Source organism: Zootoca vivipara, chromosome 1 (assembly GCF_965207765.1).
Source record: "Zootoca vivipara chromosome 1, rZooViv2.hap1.1, whole genome shotgun sequence".
Classification (NCBI taxonomy): Eukaryota; Metazoa; Chordata; class Lepidosauria; order Squamata; family Lacertidae; genus Zootoca; species Zootoca vivipara.
Window position 1 is genome coordinate 42041920 of NC_142582.1, and position 21224 is coordinate 42063143.

The 21224-nt window shown below is 47.1% G+C and overlaps 1 protein-coding gene across 5 annotated transcripts; it reads right to left on the reverse strand.

Moving 5' to 3' along the window:
* Window positions 1–4221: 4221 nt before the first annotated feature.
* C1H2orf76 (chromosome 1 C2orf76 homolog) lies at window positions 4222–21008 on the reverse strand. 5 transcript variants are annotated; one of them, XM_035129856.3, is made up of 6 exons: window positions 20857–21008; window positions 19061–19213; window positions 16989–17039; window positions 8474–8511; window positions 8257–8338; window positions 4222–5021 (listed from the first exon to the last, which is right to left on the reverse strand). In XM_035129856.3, the coding sequence occupies exons 1-6, from the start codon at window positions 20903–20905 to the stop codon at window positions 4945–4947; spliced, it is 450 nt and encodes a 149-aa protein (XP_034985747.1). In that variant the 5' UTR covers window positions 20906–21008; the 3' UTR covers window positions 4222–4944. The 5 variants fall into 5 exon arrangements, with proteins under 5 accessions (XP_034985747.1, XP_088518180.1, XP_034985765.1 ...); XM_088662054.1 differs by having other exon boundaries at window positions 20813–21001; XM_035129874.3 differs by having other exon boundaries at window positions 20805–20959.
* Between the last annotated feature and the right edge of the window lie 216 nt (window positions 21009–21224).

Genomic DNA, 21224 nt, shown 5'->3' on the forward strand with positions numbered 1-21224 from the left:
TCAATACAATGACCTGGGATATCTCGAGGCAACAAAAGTCATTCTCTACTTTAAAAAGCTATAGCAGGAAAAAGCGAACAACGGTTGCCTTCCCTCTTCATCACTTTTCTTTTTAGCCACTACCTCAAAAGAATGCAGCATGCCTAAGACACCATCTCCTACTTAGGAGATGCAGAATTCAGATGAGCTTATTTGGCACATGGCTTCAAATGAGTTCATTTAAATTCTTGCACTGAAGCTTAACCTCTGCAGGTAAAGCTTACAAACACTCCCAAGGTATTTGCACTGGATTTTTTTATTTTTACTTTTCAATTCCACTAGTTTCCATTATGCCAAGGTTTCTCTTTCAAAGTCTTAGGATCTAGCGAGTACTTAATTTGAAGCAGGATTTATGGGGAAAGATATTTCATATTCACCCCTAAGATCAAAACACCCAACAACTGCGATTTAATACAATGAAATAGACACGAAATATCCCAGCTATATTTGCATCCATTGTAGGCAAGCATTGGTTATGTTTTGTAAATTTATAAATACATGTTACTCGGTGCTATTCTTATGGAAAAAGAGGTGCTGGAACTCACCATGAATGCCTCCCTTGTCCTCTTATAATGGCAATGTCACCCACCTAAGAGGTTTCAGCAGGGGGGGTGGGGAGCCCTGATGTTAGCACTCAGTACCAACCATATTTATTCCTCCAGAAGCCCCATCAATTTCAGCCACACCTGCTTCTGCATATGTATTCTTAGGGAAGCTGTACAGCCTGATCCTATGCATGCACACTCAGAAGTTACAGTACAATGGCAGTTGCTCCCAAGTAAACATGCAGAGTACTTTTTCTGTGATCAATATCTTTAGCAACCGAATTGCAATGAATGCACAGTATTTCAGCAAACCAGATCTGTTTTACACAAACTGAACTAAATTAGTAGCCTGAAGAAGAGTCCACATCCATGATCTGCAGGGAATAGATCCAGGTTTGCATATACTGTAAAAAAGAGGATTAACATACAAGAGAAGCAAGCTAGGAGTTTCCCCTGGATTTTTGCTTAAAATCAGTCCAGCGAATATTTGTCTGCGCAGCCTTTGGCATTTTGTCGGGCACAGAGAACACAGGCCCCTTGGGTTAAACCAGTTCACTAATGGTTATTCATAAAGGCATCGCTATTTTCCTTGCACCTGCAAAGCAAAAGCGCAGGCTGTGCTGACACCTTGTGGCTTTTGCCACAGACAAATCCGCTTCTCCCTTCTCCCCGCAGAGGAAAATTGCATTGGTCTTTCTTCAGAAGCAATGAGTGTGTCTGTCTGTCACAGTTGTGCTTGCTGAAATTCCAGAAACTGCTATCAGCAAGCCATGTGCTTGTCACTCGGAGAACAGCTGCAAGGTGACACTTACGACACGAGTAAACCAAACTGGGACACTTGCACCAACTCAAGTAGAGGACAAGCATCCTGATGTGTTAGGAGGATAAATGGGAGGGGGGGGTAGGAGTCTCTGCCCCTTACCTTCGCAGAAAAATAGCATGCTAGCACAGCTCAGTCAACACAAGGAGCTGTGAATCCCTCACCTAACAACACTCCCAATCCAATGCTCTCCTTGCTCTGTGACCCTGTCACTGGGTGCATATCCATCAGTTCAAAGCAGCTGATGACAGGGAGATTAAAAACTGCAGGGTTTGGGGTAAGAAGGGGGCGTATACAAAAGCTTTGTCCCTTGCCTCCTGCACCCCATAGTTCATCCACAACTCCCCCAACATGTCTCTTATATTCCTTGGGCAACCAAGAAATCTCTCACTTTGCTTCCCAATCACTGTTTTATCTCTTCTATGCAATAAAAATCAAAACTCGTTCCAAGCCCTCCTACTTGTGTTCTCCTCAAATCCATCACCACAGGAGTGCAAGGCAGTTTCACCCAGGTTCAGAAGGATAAACATTCTTTCTGCATTTGTGCCTTTTCGTCCAAAGAGTTTTTGCCCCGCTGTAGGCATGGTTTTCTTACCAGCTACAAAATTTTTTTATCCTCCTGACCATTTCTCCTACAGTCAATTCAATGGAGCACTCTAGAAACCATAAATTTGCTTTTTAACCTTGAAGCCAAGAGCAGCTACACATCTGCGTTCTCCCTACAATAAAAGAGGTTTCCCTTATGACCAGGGCAGAGTCATCCACTTCTCTACATGGCAGTATATCTAAATGCTTGCAGTGACATGAAAACAGGTTCAATTCACATGTTACTTTGGTAACAGAGATCATTTTATCTGCAATCGTTTGCACTTCCAAATCACCACCAACACCCCACATTCTTGAAGCATCATGCTTGAGCTAACCCTGTAAGGCAGTGTTTCCCAACCTTGTGCCTCCAGCTGTTTTCGAACTACAATTCCCATCATTCCTGACCACTGGTCTTGCTAGCTAGGGATGATGGGAGTTGTAGTCCAAAAACAGCTGGAGGCACAATGTTGGGAAACACTGCTGTAAGGTATCTGCCACAAGCTGAACTGCACAGCACACACAAGGAGATGCGTCTGTTTCCATTTCAGGTATTAACTTAATCAAATATTCAGAAGTTAGTTATTCGTGCATCTGGAATCCCTCATAAAATCTGAATGAGTTATAAAACACATTTATTTCAATTGGGACTAAATTCTAAGGAAGCCTAGGCATTTTCACACCCACCATTTTGCAGAAAAGAAAATCGGAAGGCACAGTTGATGCATTCCTAAAGGCCCAAAATTACTTGGGGTTTCTGGTGTTCCAGCCATTATCTTGTATTGCAGTTCAAAACATTATACTGCAGAGCTCCAGCAGTACTTTCTTTGCTGACTGCCAGTCACAGCTTATCACTACACAATTTCAAACTACGGTATCTATTTCTGACTCATTTCTCCTTCTGTAAGCAGAAATGAGGCACTCGGCTTGTAGAGGAAACAGGATGGGGTAGAAATCTAAAACTAAATGTTTCAATCTTAGTGCCTCTCCATACCTTTGAAAACACACCATAATCAGTACTTCAGAAAGTTGTAATACAGAAGCATCCTTGCCAGGAACAAAACAGAGACCCTATTGTTAAGCTCACTCAAACAATGAAATGCCCCTGCTTTTGCACTGGAGAATTCCTAAAACAACAGCAGCATTAATTCCTCTCCCAAGAGTTTCTTTATATATTTTCAGATTTCTTACACTGGGCAATACAACTGGACAGTGTGGGAACACTAGGCACAAAGTGGAACAACTGTAGTAACCTTCAAAAAGAACCAGTGCACAATGGACAATGTGTCAAAAAAGACAGAAACGCTGCCAGGTCATGAAGATATCTGAACCACACCGGTACCCCTCTTCTTTAAAGAACACTACAAAACAGAAGCTGCAGACTTTAAATCTGCATGGCATTTATGTTACTATTCACCTCTTAAATATGCATTCTGGTCTCCAAATGGCTATCCCTTAAAACCACCTAGTATATTCTATTATACTAACAGAGAAAAGAATCCCAACATGCCTTGGGATGGCCAGTGACCAAATGGCAACACACCACCTTGTTGGAAGCCCCAGTAACCTGGCCAATATGGTGCAGGGAATTTTACTGCATATCTACACCCAATCAGAAAACCAAGGAAGGAGAGCAGATGTAAAATTCCCATCACAAAAGGGGTTGCTAGAAATTATTGACTCTGCAAATGGTTCTATGCCCTCCAGGGTAAATGACTGGCTAGTAGGGGGCAGATTTAACTACAAAGAGATTTTTTTTCTCTCCCCCCCCCCAAAAAAAACTACTCTAGGGGGTCAGGAGAACCCATAGAACAACAAGTGGTGGCGGGTGGGAGGAAAGAGATTGTTTAATATCCTCAGTACTACTACACCCTATTTCCAAAAAGAACAAACAAAATTCTCCATTTGCTGCCCACAAATCCACCAAGCATCACCCCTGTACTTTTTGAGAACGTATTTCACTTAGAATTCTAGCCATCCCTTTAAAAAAAAGAGAGAGAGAGCATTTTGTCTGCAAGGCTGCAGAAATGAATTTGAATATGGAACATGAAAGATTTGGCATGAGTTAGTGCTAATGGATCAGTCACACCTGTTCCTTTATTATTTTCCTCACAGAAAAGGATCTTTGGGTGAGCTCTGAGGGAGGAACTGGCTATGGTGTGACAAGATTTTGAACAGCAGCCATTCTGACAAAACCCCACAGGATTCCCAGCCTCAGCAATAATGATTCACTTGTGATAAATAATCCTTTATTTCAAAAGTTTCCAAGTTTGTACACAACACTTCTCCCACCCCCCACCCCCCGGTGAACAAGTATATTTTCCAGATTTGTAGCAATAACATAACCATTAAGCAGCAAGTACCCACTTACATTTTATCCAAGAGACACAGCAATGAATTTTTTTACAAAGGGGAAAGAATGGAAAACTAGCTTAAATATATATTTGGGTTGTGTACAGAAAAATCCCACCTCATAGGCTTGGCTACGGCTTCGTAGGTCAGATTAGCATCATATTTTGCCTCAGATCCAAGGCAGAGGTCATCTTGCCATGTTTTCTAAAGCCCAAGATGTCTTCCCCTTGACTAAAAAAAAATAGCCCAATATATTTCCTAAGTCTTGAAGTCAGCCAGCTTCACCTCGGACTCAAGCTGCCTTGGATTCTCATCCAAGGCAGAGGCAGAGCCCTAATAAAATACTGGTGTTAGTTAATTACATTTCACATCTTGTCCAGAGCCAACATTTCACATTTTAAAAATGTATGGTGGATTGGAATGTTGCCACTTTCCGATTTGTGAGTAGGGTTTGAAAAGAACTGAAGATAGTAACTGTATGAAAAGCAGTGTTTGTTGTTCCTGCAAACAAAATTCATAAGACTTATAATATACAGCTTTTTAAGCTTTAAGCATTTACAAAGCCTCACAAAACAAGCAGCGGGGGAATCTTCTCCCAAGTCTTCACCAGGTAGCAACGGGATTGGCTTTATATTTCCTGTAATCATCCATGCAGAAAAATGCGAGCTCCGTTTCATTTGCTGAAAGGAAAAATATTGAGTGCGTTTGGTGAAAACATTAATTTTCAAGCCACAGAACGTTAGATTAACATTAATTAGAATCACAGATGGTGCTGAATACTCTATGGTTCAAGGCTATTGCTAGTTATTCGCTTGTTTGTTTTTACATCAGATCCAAATAGCAGGAATGCGCTTAATACACCTCACCCACCCACCCCCAAAAGCATACTCCAGCCGGGGGCAAGAACAGCACCCTTGTTAAAAGGCACCATTTTAAAACAAGGGCTATGAAACCATTTGCAGAGCATTCCATAAATAAATCCAGCGCTTCTCTTCAGAATACATGGGAAAATAACGAAGTTCCACAGTCTGTTCCGCGGGGGGGGGGGGGATATCCCCCTGAAATTAACCTGTAGCCATAATAATTTAATACTTAGAGGATCAGTAGAATATTTTACAGATCACTTTACATTCTCCCTCATGACCCGTAAAAAAACGTGCGTCTGAGGGAGCTAATTTTTTGGCCCTGCCGATGATTAATTCATGAGGCTTCAACAATATGCAAAGTGAAAGACACAAATTGGCTTCTCCAGCAATACCTTCAAATGCCTCTAATTATCCACAGGGGATATGGCAGAGCTGAAGGACCCGCAAAGGTTCAGAGCAGCCACAATTCTCCCCACCAGCGGGTCAAGGACTTCCTCTTCTAAAACAGTAAGTCAGCAACATTACTAATTCAGAGCAGGGGATGGAGCTGACGGAAAGCCATCACAATTAAGAGACGCCGGGTTCTTTTGAAGTAGTGAGCCACGACTAAGTTCCACCGGTTTTATTTTATTTTTAATAAATTAAACCAGAAGTTAATGAAGTCTGCCTGTGTAATGCAAAACAGGAGCGAGGGACGGCAACTCTGAATATTGGCTAGGATGCCTGCAGAAACTGGGGGCAAGGGAAAGTGAGGAGTTCCCAAACTTTTTTGGCCCCGCCCCATATGGACCTCTTAAAAATTGTTGAGGGCCTTGGTGGGTCACTTAATCATAGTTTTCCTGCCTGTTTTCACAACTGTAATGTGCTGTGCTACGGTTCTTAATTGTATTTCTATTGCTTCTTTTATTTCTTATATGGCATTTTATTGAATGCCATAAAATTCTACAGCACTCAGATTCTAAATGTTCCTCACAGGCCCGTTGCAAACCACCTGAACGAAGCTCGCGGACCACAATTTGGGAACCTCTGTCATTCAATATACTTGCAAAACAGAAGGGAGATGGTAGGAAGCTGCCTTAAGTCAAGGCAGACCACTGGTCCATTTAGCTCAGTATTTCCGGCAGCAGCTCTCGCAAGGTTTCTAGCAGAGCTTCTTCACCTGCTGGGGACTGAATCTTCTGTGAGCCACCCTGAGACGTCCGGGGATAGGGCAGAATATAAATTCAACTCATCTGTTCCAGGGCTTTCGTTGAGAGTATACCTACATAGCAGCTGCCCATGTTTCTGGTTCAGTGCAGATGGAAAAAATTCTGGATTTTCCCCCCACCCCCCACCCCATGGAAAGTTTTCCATTTCCAGAAGTTCATTAGCAACAATGAATGGGTGCCAATTGCAAATACGGGAATTGGCAGCTTCAAAGTGGTTGGGATTTGCTTACAAAATCCAAGTAGCACCAGCATGTGAAGTCAGGTCACTCTCTAGGGCGCCGTAACATTTTCCAATGATAATTACCCTTTACAAATTAGCCAAATATGCAAATTAGCCAATTCAAACAGTTCTGGAAAGCCCACATCCCTGTTACTCTGTTTATAACCACAGTCATTCCCTCCATTCCTGATGTTTACACTGCGAGTGCCATTGCTTACGTAGCCAAAACAGAGCCAAAACAGAGGGCAAGAAGGGGGTGGGAGGAGGGGGACTGAAAAGTTTGAAAAAGCTTTAGGAAGGGAGAGAGAAGCCCTAAGGGGGATCAAGAGCCCAAAACAATCCAATGAGGGCTGGGTACGCTCAGAGACCATGGAATGCCGACTGTCGGAGGGAGGCAGGAAAAACGGGGGAGATGGGATGGAACAGCCACCTCCGTGCTGTAACATTTTGCTGCAGATCCCACCGGTGTTCCACTAAACAGCTGCTTTAAAACATTTCCAAGAAGCAAGGGAAATTTCCCCTTACAGTAGCAAAACCGTATTTCTGCTAGCACATCCTGCTGCCAGGAGAAAGAGGCCAGCCGTGCAGGCAGCAGCGTATCATTGTCTCATAATGAAGCTCCCCTATAGGTGCAGAGCTTTTAACAACACTTACATCAGCTTTCCAGTCAGGTGCCCTCCTGGTGTTTTGCACTACAACTCCCATGAGCCCCCACCAGCAAGAGCTAAGGATGATGGAGAGTTATAGTCCCAAACATCTGGAAATACCAGGTTGGGATCTTACCAATCCCCAAAATTAATCGAATGCAGAAATGCCCTAAGGCACCTTACTGATTTAATATTTAAAATCTCTTCGTCAAGTAATACATTTGATTGCTGAATATGTAAGTGAGTGTATAGAGACAAGGGATAAGTGTTTAGTGGATATTGTATTTGTACTTGTTTAAAAGCCAATAAAAAAATTATTTTGAAATGCATATATTTAAAATCTCAGCAGTTAACTAGGAAGCTTGCTGGTCCAGTAAACAAAAGACCAGAACCTAGCTCTCCTCTTGAGCTATCAGTAAGCCTGAGTAGTTTGACTACCTCACAGGCCAGCCAGAGTATCAACCCAAAAGCTTACTTTTCGTTTTCGTAACGTGAATCGAATGAGATGTGATCGCTACCTGCTCAACAAATGTCTCAGAAGTTCAGCTGGCTTGTGTGGAGCAAAAGTTTACACCCACCCAGCGGTGATCTTGGTGACTCTCTAGTTACACTGCTTCAATTTCCAGCCGAACAATTCAGTTTCAACGTTGCTGAAAAGATGGGGCAGGTACAGTACGAAGAACCAAGCTGTCAGTCATTTAAAATTACCCTCAACAGAATTCCAAGCATAACCTTTTTATTTCACGGTGGGGGGGACGACAGAGGGAATACCCCCATTAGCATTCTGAAGAAAGGTACATGGGGCCCTCGAACCCAATGATTTGAATGTACATTAAGTACATACACACACTGGTCCTCAATAATAGTCAGGTTGCGTACGGAGCCTCAGTTTTAGCATTTGCTTTTCAGCAGGCTATCCAAACAGGATAATGACAAGCACAACAAGCCTCAGTCAATCACAGCCCACTACCAACCTATGCCAGCGGCTTTCAGGGTGCTGTCCTCTGCCAAAATGAGTTTGTCGTCGTCTTCTAAACTCACGACGAGTTCATTGGTCTAGAAATGTAGAGGGCGGAAGGGGTGAAAATAAATATGGAGTAGTCAAATAACATTATACCCTACTAGAAGGCAGGCACCTTCCAGCTTGAACAAATTAAATTTAGAAAGATTTAGGAGGGGAGTAAGATGTACCTTAGAGCCATGTGCCTGGTGAAGAATCTTCATTGTATCTGAAAGAGATTGCTTGCTTTGAAATAGGTGTTTCTTCTACTGGGCATTTAGCTATAATGCAACATCTAAGGTCTTTTGCATCATACCATACATTCTTCCCGCACATTTATTACCTTGCAGTATTTTTCTTCTTATTTTGCTTCTCTCAACTAGAATTGTACAGGCAGTACAACATCATCGCAATCCTACAAAATCCCCCCGAGTTCAACAGATACCAGGTTCAGAGACTTGTTCTTTACAAGCTCAAAAATACTAACGGAATCAGCCGTAAAAGGTTTATATACTTAGAAACATGCAATCTAATCTCACATCCATTAAGCCCTGAACACAAACGCCGAGCAGAATCCTTAAGACTACTCAAAAATACAAATAAATTAAAAACCCAGTTGACGGTATAGGTTGCAGAATTCAAGCCACAAAATGAATCTGAATTTCCAATCGCAGTTGTCACAGTGGCCGGAGTGGACTACTTCAGAGTAACGACGCTACGCAGCTCTGCATTTTATTCTTTTATTGGTGCTGCGTATTTACAGTGCTCAAGTCATTGCTATTTACACGGAGCGATGTTGTCAGTCGGTTTCAGAACCTCCTAATGGCTTTTGGCGCGTCTTTCTCCAACACAAAAGCTTTGGCAGACCCATCCTCTTGCCCCTCCTCTTCCTGCGTAATTCTGGAGTTGGGGGGATGGGTCTTCCCCCCTTACTTGCCCCTTCCTGTCCCACCTGGGACCCTGGCTCCTCTACCTTGCCTGAGCCTCGGACACGACTTCCTGCTTCCCCACTGGAATCGGAACTCTCCCTGCTTTCCCCTTTGCTCGGGGACGGGCTTGAACTCAGGAGGGGAGGGACTTCGCGATATCCCCTGTCCCTCACATCCACCCCCCTCCCAAGCTCTCCTTCACCCCTCCCCAGGCCCCCCCCATGCGTCGGTGACGACTGGAAGCCTAAAAACTCGGTGCTCTCCGAGCCCGTTGGTGTGAACACCTCCCCCCAGTCCTGCGAGCCCCCCCCTTCCGCCTGGGAGGACGGGAATCCCAAAAAGTCCGTGGCGTCAGAGCTGGTGGGGGTAAAAATGTTTTGCCAATCTGCTCCTTCCTCTGACTGGGTGGATCTTGGCGACACCCATACCTCATCCTCTGGTTCCTCAAACTCCGCTTCCCAGCGCCATGGTGAGCTGTTCTCCCGTGCCTCCTCCTCCTCCCCCTCCCTCTCCATGTGCCAGGGCTTGGGTCTGTGGGGAAAGAGGGCGTGAAATTCTTCCACCAAGAATTCCTCCTGTATCTGAGTGGCGGGGACCCATTCATTCTGGGACGGTGGAGCATCCTCCCATGCCATGAGGTACTCCAGGCCCCCCACCCCCCACCTTGAATCCAGGATGGCCGTGGCCTCATTGAGTTGCTCCCTGCTTTCTCTCTCCCCCCCTCCCTCGGGGGTTTGTTCGCTGTCTCGGAGCCTGCTGCTTTCCCTGTACGGCGACAGCAGCGATCTATGAAACACTGGATGCACCCTCATGTCCTCTGGCAGTGCCAGCCTGTATGCCACCGGGTTGACCTGTTGCGTGACCGTGAAGGGGCCCAGCCATTTGGGTGCCAGCTTTTTGCACCTCCCTCTGGTGGGAAGGCCCTCCGAGGACAACCACACCTTGTCCCCCACCCTGATGACCTCCCCTTGTCGCCTGTGGCGATCTGCCCCCTTTTTGTACGCTTCCTTGGCCCTCTCCAAGTGTTCTCTGAGCTGCTGGTGCACCGTCTCCAGTTCCTCTGCCCAATCCTCAGCCTGTGGGCCCTCCTCCTCCTCCTCCCCCTCCCTCTCTGGGAAAGATCTGAGGTCGCGCCCGTAATTGGCCTTAAAGGGCGACACCCCTGTGGAGACGTGCACTGCATTGTTGTAGGCAAATTCTGCTAGTGGCAGGCGATCCACCCAGTCCGTTTGCCGCTGGCTGACGTAACATCTCAGGTACTGCTGCAGAATGGCGTTGACCCTCTCCGCTTGTCCGTTGGTCTGCGGGTGTCTAGCCGTCGACAAGCTGACCTCCACCTGCAGGAGGTTCATGAGCCGCCGCCAGAACCTGGAAACAAATTGGCGGCCACGATCCGAAATAACCCTTAAAGGTAATCCATGCAGTCTGAAAACGTGATCCACAAACAGTTTGGCTGTCTCTTCTGCCGAGACTGCCCTGGCACACGGTATAAAGTGACACATTTTGGACATGAGGTCCACCACCACCAACAATGCAGTCTTACCCCTGGACGAAGGCAGATCTGTGATGAAGTCCATGGACACCACTTCCCACGGCCTGTGTGGTGTGGCTAAGGGCTCCAGCAACCCTGGTGGCGCTGCTCTGACCACCTTCGCCCGCTGGCAGGTGGTACAGCCCCTTACATAGTCTCGAATATCTTCCCTCACCCCTGGCCACCAGAAGTGTCTCATGACTAGGTGAGTGGTCTTGTCCCTTCCAAAATGCCCCGCTGTTGGGTTGTCGTGCATCTGCTTGAGGACCGTACGTCGAAGCTGGGTGGTGGGTAGGTACAGCGCACCCTTGTAGAAAAGCAGCCCTCTGCGTTCTGCAAAGTCTTTTGCCTGCTCCCTCCCCCCTCTCAGTTCTCTGAAGATGCGGTCGGCAAATTCATCCGCTGCCGTCAGTGCTGTGAGTTCTGCCTCGCTCACCACTGTTGCTCCGCAGGACCATGCCGACGGGGGGAAAATGTGCCTTGGGGCTGGTGGCGCCTCCTCCTCCATGTACTCTGGCTTGCGGGAGAGGGCATCCGCCCTGACATTCTGCTCTCCTGGGATGTAGTGTATGGAGAAGTTGAAGTTCGAGAAGAACTCTGCCCACCGTATCTGCCTCTGGTTGAGCACCCTGGCAGTTCTCCAGAACTCCAGGTTCTTGTGGTCTGTGCACACCTGGATGGGGTGCTTGGCGCCCACCAGGAAGTGTCTCCAGTGCTGGAACGCCGCGTGGATCGCAAGAAGTTCCCGATCAAAAACTGTGTAGTTTCGCTCGGGCTGGGTCAACTTCCTGGAGAAGAAGGCACAGGGTCTCCACTCTCTGTTGGCGTCCAGTTGCAACAAAATGGCGCCCACAGCCTTATCAGAAGCATCTGTCTCAATGCGTAGGGGCGCGTCCTGAACCACGTGGAACAGGTTCTGGTCTGAGGCGAACACCCTCTTGAGGCTTTCGAACGCTGCTTGCGCCTCTGGTGTCCACCTGAACTTCTGCTTGCCTCTCAGGCAGTCAGTGATGGGAGCCGTAACTCGAGAGAAGTTCTTGATGAACTTCCTGTAGAAGTTGGCAAAGCCTAGTAGGCGTTGGGCATCTTTGCGCGTCCTGGGGCTGTGCCAGTCCAGGATGGTCTGCACCTTGTCCTTGTCCATCGCTAGCCCCTTGTCAGACAGCTTGTAGCCCAGGAAGTCCACCTCCTTGGTGTGAAACTTGCACTTCTCCAGCTTCACATACAGGTGGTTCTCCTTCAGGCGCTGTAACACCTCCCTGACGTCCTTCACGTGCTGCACTGGGTCGTTGGAGTAAATAAGGATGTCATCCAGAAAGACCAAGCATTTCCTGAAGAGTAGGGACCCCAGGACGTGGTGCATGAAGGCCTGGAAGCATGCTGAGCCCCCTTGCAACCCGAAGGGCATCACCAGATATTCAAAAGAGCCCAGAGGCGTGAACATCGTGGTTTTCCACTCATCGCCTTCCCGGATCCTGATCAAGTTGTACGCCCCCCTCAGGTCTAGCTTGGTGAAAATCTTGCCCCTGCGTGCCGCTGTCAGGAGATCATCCACTCTGGGCATGGGGAAAGCCACTGGCTCTGTCACCGAATTCAGCCGTCTAAAATCCACCACAAGACGGCGCTGTTGCGTGTCTTTCTTGTCCACCCAGAAGACCGGGCTGCCCCCTGCTGCCTTGCTTTCTCTGATGAACCCCCGCTTGAGGTTCTTGTCGATGAAAGCGCGCAGATCCTCCAGTTCCTGGTCTGACATGGCGTACAGCTTGGCTGGGGGTATAGTTGCCCCAGGCACCAGGTTGATCTGGCAGTCAAAAGGCCTGTGTGGGGGCAGGTGGTCGGACTCCGCTTCGCTGAAGACCTCCTGCAGGTCCCAGTATGGTTTGGGTATCGCCTCACCCCCTTTGACGTGCATGGTGGCCACCGTGGCTATCGGAGGCCCCTCCCCTGGTTGGTGCTGCATGCAATGTTCCAGGCAAAAGTCCGATCCAAAAGTGATGCATCTCTGATGCCAACTTATGGAGGGGTCGTGGCGCGCCAGCCAGCTCATGCCCAAAACGATTGGGGGGTCTGAGATGGTGGTGACGTTGAATGCCAGTGTCTCTGAGTGCCGTCCAACCGTCATTCTCATGGGGGGGTTTGATGAGTGATGGCCCCTCCCAGCAGCTCTCTGCCGTCAATGGTTGCCACGTGCAGAGGAAAATCCAGCTGCAGAAGCTGGATCTGGTGCTCTTCTGCAAAGTTCCTCGAGAAGAAGTTCGCTGACGCCCCACTGTCAATTAAGGCGAGGACTGTCAGGGGATAGCCATTAGGGAGCGTGAGCGTCACTTCTAGAACCACTCCTGCTCTGGGAGGGGTGGGCTGGCTCTGCTCCTCTCTGTGCGGGTGGGTGGGCTGGGGCTGTTGTCTGCTGACTGTGCCTGGCTGCCGCCCCTTGTCTCCTGCAGCCAGGCTTTCCCGTTTCCCTGCTGTGGTGCTGCGTCAGTGGGGGAGGGCACAACCGTTCCCGCCTTTCCTTGCCACTCCCTGCGATGTGGGCAGTCTCTGACGAGATGCTGGGGGGAGTTGCAGAGAAAGCAATTCCCACCCCTTCCCTCCTTGCGTCTTGGCGCCGCTGGGGTTTGAAAAGCCCCCGCGCGCGCGCTATCAATCTGCATGGGTTCCTGGTCCTGACTGGCCCCAGGCGTGGCTTGAACGGGTTGTTGAGGGAGTGGCTTCTCCTGCGACCGTGGGAACCAAGCCCGCTTTGCGCGCGTTGCTTGCTTGTCGCTCCACCTGGATTCCTGCCTCACCCCCACCGCCAGAGCCGCTTTGCTCAGTTGATCCATATTACTGGGCTTTGGACCTCTCGAGAGCTCATCCTTCACCTCCTCATGCAACCCCAAGTAGAACGCCGCTTGCATTGGGGCCGACTCCAGATCCCACCCCAATCTGTGCACCAGCATGGTGAATTTCGCCCAATACGCGCGAACTGTCATATTTCCTTGGCGTAAATTATGAAGTTCCTCCTTAGTCTGGTCCATATGACTATCGGACGAATACATCGTTTTCAAACCTTCTAGAAATAGTTTGACATTCTTCATGCAAGGATTCCTTGTTGCAATTAACGGTCTTAGCCACTCCCTGGCCGCCCCTGTAAGGTGCTCCACAATAAACGCTACTCTGTGCTCATCATCAGGGAACTCATCGTGGTGCAGCTCAAGAGCATACACAATCTCAGTCTCAAAGCCCTGAAACTCCTTCGGGTCTCCATTGAACTTGCTTACTAGGGTCCCGGCTCTCCTTCCTGGCAGCACTTGGACTTGGGGTGCCCCTCCCGCCTTGTTTTTCTCTGCATCCAGCTTGTTTTGGAGGTCTACCGCCACCGCCCTTAAATGCTGCTCTTTTTCCTGAAGCTCTCTCACCTGTTCCGCAAGTTGTACCCGGTCGTCCTGGACCTTCTTAGTCTCCTCTTTAGCTGCCTTCAATTCTCCCTGCGCCTGCAGCGACAGCTGTTGCAGTTCTAGCTGGGCTTGCTCAGCGATCTGCCGCCACTTCTCCGCCTCTGACACGCTCATCCCGGCAACTCCAAAGTAGCCCAAAAATGATTAGGAGGTTGCTGTCACAGTGGCCGGAGTGGACTACTTCAGAGTAACGACGCTACGCAGCTCTGCATTTTATTCTTTTATTGGTGCTGCGTATTTACAGTGCTCAAGTCATTGCTATTTACACGGAGCGATGTTGTCAGTCGGTTTCAGAACCTCCTAATGGCTTTTGGCGCGTCTTTCTCCAACACAAAAGCTTTGGCAGACCCATCCTCTTGCCCCTCCTCTTCCTGCGTAATTCTGGAGTTGGGGGGATGGGTCTTCCCCCCTTACTTGCCCCTTCCTGTCCCACCTGGGACCCTGGCTCCTCTACCTTGCCTGAGCCTCGGACACGACTTCCTGCTTCCCCACTGGAATCGGAACTCTCCCTGCTTTCCCCTTTGCTCGGGGACGGGCTTGAACTCAGGAGGGGAGGGACTTCGCGATATCCCCTGTCCCTCACAGCAGTTTTGATTCAGAGTTTTATGGTTTAAAAGTAAAACTCATGCACACACAGAAAGCAGGTCCCTTTTTAAACTGTTAATCAGAATTCCAGTGAAATAAAAAGTTGTGTGATATGAGATCATCTTTCTTCCTGATATAATTACAGTTTCCCAATCCGGATTGGAGGCAACCTCAGAATACATTCCTACTTGATAAACCTCTACTTGCAACGAACATGCTGAATTGTGCATGAAATACAAAAGCTGGTGGTGGTTGCCAAGGACACTCACTGAGGACCTTTTATACCAAACAAAGAAAGGCCACATTACAACTGACTTTTTCTTTATCCTTGCAAAGGAAGTAATTTACGGCCTTCCATGGTTCTAGTTACAGGTAGGTAGCCGTGTTGGTCTGCCATAGTCAAAACAAAATAAAAAAAATTCCTTCCAGTAGCACCTTAGAGACCAACTAAGTTTGTCTTTGGTATGAGCTTTCGTGTGCATGCACACTTCTTCAGATACCAGTTTAGAGAGTTTTTTGTTTTTTTGTTTTTTCCAGTAACTCCAGTTGAGAGTGGTAAATGGTTTGTGTGCATGCACACGAAAGCTCATACCTATGACAAACTTAGTTGGTCTCTAAGGTGCTACTGAAAGGAATTTTTTTTATTTTGTTTTGACTACGGCAGACCAACACGGCTACCTACCTGTAACTAGAATCTTAAATGCAGTTCTCCAAGATGCTGCAGCAGTTTGCAATTTTTCATTTAAAAAACCCTCATGAAAATTTTCCAGCATTTTAGTGCTATATTCACCGAACGCATACATTTTGCCTGAGATTTTGACTAATGTACACATTTTGCAAGGATTTCCCCCCCCCCAATATGTTACTGTATGTTTTGCATGCTGTTTTCACTAATATATTCATTTTTATACATATTTCCCCAGCTATGTGCATGTTTGTAAACATTGGTTAGAGAACTTTGTTTCAGAAAATACAAAGTTGATACAGTGGTTTGCGACCACAATTGGTTCCAGGGAGCCAGTCACTCCCCGAGTTTGTCGCTCCCCGAGGCACGCTTCTGCACATGCGTGAAGCGCCAATAGAGCGCTTCTGCGCACACACACACACTGCACAGATCGCCTCTGCACATCCGAGCGCCGTGGAACCCAGATGTAAACACTTCTGGGTCCGCAGTGGTTGGAAACCAAAGCTGTCGCTCCCCGAGGCGGTCGCAAACCGAGGTACCACTATATTTTCAGCATTAAAGGCAAACTGAATCCAGTTTCTCCCCCCATCCCAAGACAGGACTTAACTGCAAAGCACTGGGACTCTACTATGTAACTAGGAACCACTACAAATGTCCCCTGTAACTCCTGAGTCAAGCCTAGATCTTCTTGACAACAAGCAGGAGAAACCTGCTATTTAATTGTTGCTCCCTGAAAGTTGAAAGTTTTCAAAATGTCAGATTCGAAGCCAGATATATTATATATACTATATTGCCAAATCAAATATATTTGATTCTGAAGCTCAAATCCTGTTTGTTTTCAATGATTAATAAAATACTACTTTGCTTTAATTTTATATCGGTTTCACAAACTCATCCTTAAGCTCTTTCCTGTTTACCTCCAGCCTCATTCCCACTCTCTTCTTATTTACTATGTAAATTCTTTCCACACGTAAGCCTCTCATTCCATGCTTCTTGATCGTGCTTGGCTGCCCCTTCTGACCTCACAATTAGTTGCTGGATATTGAAATGCAGAAGCACGGAGGAAACTGCAGTTTCAAAGGATTGTAGGTCATGAGTAGCACTTCAACATGTGAGCCGAGTTTAAAAGGAACTTAAGATGATAAAAAAAAATTAATACCCAAAAGACAATGCTGCCAATTAACACCAGCATGAATAATCTGCAGGCTAATACTGAAATGAATTCCAAGATGTACAACTATTTAATAATTCCATGAGGTAAAGCTTAACCTGTCATGGAACCAAAACTCCCAATTATTTTCCAGCCCAACCTCCACATCCAGCCTCCCCTCACAAAAAACCACAATGGGTATCTAATTAGATTCCCTCCAGATGTTGTTGAACTACATCTTCCATCTTCCATCATCCCTCACCATTGACCAAGCTAGCTGAGGCTCATGGGAGTTGTAGTCCAACAACATCCAGAGGGCACCACAGGATAACCCCGATGCAGATACAGTAATCCAATTTAATGGAAGTGAAAGGAAAGATACATACCGTATCTATATTTTTTAAAAGGAGGTGGAAGTCCTGTCCTTAATACCACATCTAGGGGGAAAATGTTGAAAAGGAACATTAACCATTTTCACTTGGATTTAACAAGATGCACACAATGGGTAAAATTCAACACTGCACTCTTCCAATTGTTCCATTTGTACAAGCATGGGCGTACCCAGCATGGGGCAGGGGGCAGCTGCCCCCCCCCTAGAAGCAGGGCAGCTGGAGAGGACAGGCAGGGACGCTGCCTGCTGTGCTCCGCCTCAGACTGCTTGGCTGAAGCAAAACGGCAGCAGCGGCAGCAAAGCTGCCTCTGTTGGAAAAAAAAACTGGACCTGGACCTGGGCTAACTTCAGCCCACACTCCTTCAAGTCACAGCGAGCACAGCACAGAAAGTGCTGCCCCACAATGCTCTGCGGCACTTGAAAGAGTGTGGGCTGAAGTTAGCCCAGGTCCAGGTTTCCTTCAACGGAGGCAGCTGCTGCCTCGTTTAGTCACTGCTGCCATTAAAGGAGCAGGCGAGGCAGGAGTGCAAGCGCGGGTGGCTCCGTGTGCTGCCTTGTAAACGGCCCCCTTTTCTCTGGGGTGTGTGGATGTTGACCATGCCTCCTGGGGGGATCCTGGCCACGTCATTGCCAGCTAGCCAATCGGGTGGCTGGGGGGCATGGCTGGGGGCGTGGCTGGTGTGCCCCCCCTAGCTTTGATCCTGGGTACGCCCATGTGTACAAGCAATTCAGCTTCCCAGGTGGCGCAATCCCCCCTCCTTCCCCTGCACACTCTTGAGAGTTCTCCCACGCCCCCAGAGCCAAATTGGGGGGGGGGCATGGGGAGAAGATGGGGGAAGCCCCATTTCACAGGCAAAAGTTATTGCACTGGGCTTCTGCTTTAAGTGAATCCTGCCCATAGTTATCTTTTATTAGAATCAAAAGCACAATCCTATGCATGTCTACTCAAAAATATGTTCCTCTGTGTCCAATGGAGCTTACTCCCAAGTAGGTGTGCACAGGCCTGCAGTCCAAGTCATACAAACCAATGGAACCCAAGTTCCAAGAAAACATGGAAAAGGCTTATAGTGGCACATTAAGTGTACCAAAGGATGTTTGAAATTACAAGTTAAAATCATGCACAATACATCCCAGTATTTGTGAATAATCATCATAATCCCACGGATTCCATCTACATTGTTACAGCCATAACTGCAGGAAGCCTTATATGTGACGTGTCTCTAAGGGTCCTCTGAAGGATGAGCAATAGAATGGAACCTATGGATGACTAGAGCTTTGTTCATCCAGGCAATGACATAGCAAAAACGTAGGAAGTTGCCTTATATACCAAATCAGACCATTGGGTCCATCTATCCTAGTATCATGAACACTGATTGGCTACAGCTTTCCAGGGGTTCAGGCAGGAATTTTCCCCAGCACTACCTAGAGATGCCAGGGATTGAACTTGATACCTTTTGCATGCAAAGCACAAGGCTACAGCTCTTCCCTAGGGCCTATCAGCATGGGGCAGTTTCATAGCTGTCAACCCTCCTGTTTTTTGTGGGAAACCCCCTTATTTCAATCCCATTTCCCGCTGGCAGCCCGGATTGTAAAATATCCTGTAAATCTCCCAGATTTTAAAGGAAGCAGCTCCTCTCCCTCCTGCCGGCCAGGGAGGCTCCACTCGACGCCCAACCGCGAGCGAGCAGCCAGCCGCTGCCCGGGCATGCGCAGAACTGATTTTCAGTGCCGCTCTGCCCATGTCTGGGCAGCCTGGCACCGGAAATCGCTTCTGCGCATGCGCAGAACCAATTTCCGGTGCCCAGACATGCGGACACGGGCAGCCTGGCACCGGAAATCGCTTCTGCGCATGTCTGGACATGCACAGAACCAATTTCCAATGCCCCAGACATGGGCAGAGCCGGCACCGGAAATCGCTTTGAGGCGATTTCCGGCAGCACTCAGCAAGTGATCCCTTATTTTTAAATCCTAAAGTTGACTGATATGGGCAGTTTCCCCCCCTTTTCCCCCCTGCCACATGTTCCTTGGCACACCAAGAAGCACTAGCCAGCCATAAGAGTTTCTTACCATTCTTCACAAATTCAATAAACTGGCCGACAGTCTGATCCAGAGTAACATCATGGTATACAACAGGTTTAAAATTACGGTGCTCAAAGGAGCGAACTAGACGAACAGTGACAGTAACGTCTTCCGATGACATGCGTGTTATCCAACAAGTACCTGGAAGGCAAAAATGTAATGCAACATATTGTTTATTTTGAAGGAGCTTGCTTTTGAAAAAAACAAAGAGCATAAGGTCCTAACATTGGGTACAATCAATGTTTCAGTAGCAAGAAACTTCAAGTTATTTTGTTTATATGTTTAAGATGTATTCCAGCATTGTACGTAAAGGATTTTACCCGAAATGCATATTGAGATCTAACCAGAACTTCTGGAACCAGAATTCCCGTTCCAGAACTAGATCTCAATATGCATTTGGGGTAAAATCCTTTACGTACAATGCTGGAATATATATATATGAGCAGCCCCTAGGGGCTGACAATTGGCAGGATTGTAGTAGACAGCAAAGGGGAATTTAACCCATCCCTGCCCTGTGGAATATCATTCTTTTGAATCTAGCATTTGCACTGGAAGGATTCCCCTCCAGCACCAATTGAGGATTCTACTCACTTTCAAGTGAACAAAATTTATATATCACTTGACTGCAATAACATCTCTAAGCAGTTTACAATGAATAACCTATTGAAACAAATCTGAAACAGTTACTTGCAGGTGCTATTGTGTGAATAAGAATAATATTTATTAAATTTCTATACAGTACTGCCCTCCATCATCAGATCACAGGGAGGTTTACAATATAAAAGCACAAAAATACATAGCATAATAACAAAAAATACCCCTGCTATTCAAAAGGCTAGATTGTTTAATCAGTGATTTAGCAGTTTAACAATGTAATGTGGTTTGTAATTGTAAACAGATGTCTAGTTTAGTTGCTGTACCTTATTTGCTAGAATATACTATTTTGTCGTTTCAATCATTTAAGTAAAAGGGTGTTTGTTTAAGAATCACATCGGTTGCCCCACCCACTTTTGGTCTGGCACGTTCAGAGCATGATGCAAGCTACACCCAAACCACACGGTGGCATAAATAATGTTTAGTAAAAGTCAAGCAGCGCTGTGTCTAACTAAGACACCTAGTTTTTAGCACCATTTGCTCATAATGCACAAATACAAACGTTGAACTCTCCCAGATACTATTTTTCGCTACATGCAATGTACCAGGGCACTGGGGGCAGAGCCAACCAGCCCACATCTCCCCGAGTCTCACTCCAAACTCTTTATTTTCTTTTGTCTTTTGCTCAATGGTGTAGCGGTGCAGGGACAAAGCACCGCCACTTAGCTCACAGGCTGGGGTGGTGAGATCGCCTTATGGCGGGCGCCAATATACTGTATAAGTAATTGCGTCAATCCTCTGCAAAACCACTATTGCAACCAACCAAAGTGTCAAACAGAACATGGAGCAATTCTAGTTACAGGTAGATAGCCGTGTTGGTCTGAGTCGAAGCAAAATAAAAAAAAATTCCTTCAGTAGCACCTTAAAGACCAACTAAGTTTTTATTTTGGTATGAGCTTATGCACACGAAATGAGCTTTATGAGCTTTATGCACACGAAAGCTCATACCAAAATATAAACTTAGTTGGTCTTTAAGGTGCTACTGAAGGAATTTTTTTATGGAGCAATTCTGCGCTTGACACCATTCTTATGTCAGGATAGGAAATGTCATTCTTGCTGCTACTGGGAATCCACTGACCAACTCACACGACGAATCCCGCTCGCCTCGTCCTCCCCCCACTTTGCCTCACCGGCGCTCCAGGTAAACGCCTTCCCTCCAAACACGTGGCCCAATCTCATGCAGAGGACTTCCACTTCCTGGTACCCAGACGCCGCGTTTCCCCGGGAGCCGTCAGATACAGCCTCCCCTCCCCTGCAAACGCCTTCCACGAACTCGCCAACGATTGGCTGTCGCCAGCACATTTCTCCCGCCCTACTAACGGAGTTGCGTCGCCCACTGGTCCCTTTATCCTTAGGTACGCCCATCGCTCTATATTTGACGGCAGCTTCGCCCATAGAGATAGGAAAAGTTTGCGCGCAGCCTGAATTCCCGTTCTAAATTGAAGCCTCTATGCCACTTAACACTATATGGGAAATATAGAGATATGGCCCTTATAGA

Coding starts and splice junctions, on each gene's coding strand:
- C1H2orf76 (XM_035129856.3), bottom strand. CDS start 20,905: ATGAGATTGGGCCACGTGTTTGGAGGGAAGGCGTTTACCTGGAGCGCC. Junction 8,512..16,988: donor TTTTAAAAAATATAGATACG/GTATGTATCTTT, acceptor AATCTCTTTCAG/ATACAATGAAGATTCTTCAC. Junction 5,022..8,256: donor CCTGAAAGCCGCTGGCATAG/GTTGGTAGTGGG, acceptor TTTTCCTTTCAG/CAAATGAAACGGAGCTCGCA.